This window comes from Lontra canadensis, unplaced genomic scaffold, assembly GCF_010015895.1.
Source record: "Lontra canadensis isolate GAN:19392208 unplaced genomic scaffold, GSC_riverotter_1.0 scaffold21, whole genome shotgun sequence".
Lineage (NCBI taxonomy): Eukaryota > Metazoa > Chordata > Mammalia > Carnivora > Mustelidae > Lontra > Lontra canadensis.
In genome coordinates, this window is record NW_022631015.1 from 24,649,279 (window position 1) to 24,650,861 (window position 1,583).

At 43.2% G+C, this 1,583-nt stretch overlaps 1 protein-coding gene across 1 annotated transcript; it reads left to right on the forward strand.

Moving 5' to 3' along the window:
- Nucleotides 1-647: 647 nt before the first annotated feature.
- On the forward strand, nt 648-1,583 carry LOC116870074 (olfactory receptor 2W3-like). Its single transcript, XM_032861776.1, has one exon. The coding sequence runs from the start codon at nt 663-665 to the stop codon at nt 1,581-1,583; it is 921 nt and encodes a 306-aa protein (XP_032717667.1). The 5' UTR covers nt 648-662.

Sequence of the window (1,583 nt, forward strand, 5' to 3'; positions counted from 1 at the left end):
CTTATTAATTCTTTCAAAGAACCAGCTTCTAGTTTCCTTGATCTGTTCTACTGCTGTTCTGGTTTCTATTTCATTGATTTCTGCTCTAATCTTAATTATTTTTCTTCTCCTTCTTGGTTTAGGCTTTATTTGCTATTCTTTCTCGAGATTCTTTAAGTGTAAGTTTAGCTTGTGTATTTGAGACTTTTCTAAATTTTTTTAAAGATTTTATTTATTTATTTGACAGATAGAGATCACAAGTAGGCAGAGAGGCAGGCAGGGAGAGATGAGGAAGCAGGCTCCCTGCTGAACAGAGAGCCTGATGCAGGTGTTCAGAATGATTTGACAGTTATCTAGCTAAATTCAAGGGACCAGGTGAAATGAAGTCCCTTACCCTTCTGCCATCTTGCCTCTAGAAAATCATTTTCCTATCTTTCATAGGTGTCTATTTTCCAAACATTCTAGTGACCTCTACTTTTTTTGGTATCCAAAAAGAAACAAAAGAAGCTAATAAAATGAGATATTCTTCCTAAAATATACAATCTATATCTGCACAGAATACTGAAATCTTACTTAATTATTTGCACTTGCTATTACTCTGGTCTTAGTCCCTTAGCCTACTTCACTAAGTGCATTGTGATTCTATCTGCTTCCTTGTAGGCCTGTATTGATGGTCCATTGTCATGACCAACCAGAGCTGCCAGGACCGGTTCATCTTGTTGGGTTTCTCAGACAGACCCCAGATAGAGCAGACCCTCTTTGTATTTGTTCTCATCTTTTATCTTGTGACCTTGGTGGGCAATGTTGTCATTATCTTGGTGTCCCACCTGGACCCCTGCCTCCACACGCCCATGTACTTCTTCCTTACCAACCTGTCCTTCCTAGACCTCTGTTTTACCACCAGTTCCATCCCCCAGCTGCTTTTCAACTTGGGTGGCCCAGACAAGACCATCAGTTACACGGGTTGTGTCATCCAGCTATTCATGTTCCTGGGTCTGGGTGGCACAGAATGTGTTCTCCTAGCAGTCATGGCTTATGACCGCTTCACTGCAATCTGTAAGCCCCTCCACTATTCCGTCATTATGCACCCTCAGCTCTGTTGGAAGCTGGTGTCTGTGGCCTGGGGTATCGGGCTCCTCAACTCCTTGGCTATGTCTCCAGTAACCATGAGGCTGCCACGATGTGGAAGATGTAAGGTGAAACATTTCCTATGTGAGATGCCAGCTCTGATAAAAATTGCCTGTGTGGACACTGTGGCTGTGGAAAGCACGGTTTTCATCTTGTCAGTAATGATTGTCCTGGTGCCCCTGGCGCTCATCCTCGTCTCCTATAGCTACATTGCCCTAGCAGTGCTGAGCATGAAATCAGCCACAGGAAGAAGGAAGGCTTTCAACACATGTGGGTCCCACCTCACTGTGGTCTCATTGTTTTATGGGAATATTATCTATATGTATATGCAACCAGGAAATAATTCTTCTCAGGACCAAGGGAAATTCCTTACCCTCTTCTACAATTTGGTGACCCCCATGTTGAACCCTGTCATCTACACACTGAGAAACAAGGATGTAAAAGGTGCCCTGAGTAGGTTTGCGTCCAGAAAGTAA

Bases quoted from the DNA above. Each gene is read 5' to 3' on its own strand.
- LOC116870074 (XM_032861776.1), top strand. From the start codon at position 663: ATGACCAACCAGAGCTGCCAGGACCGGTTCATCTTGTTGGGTTTCTCA.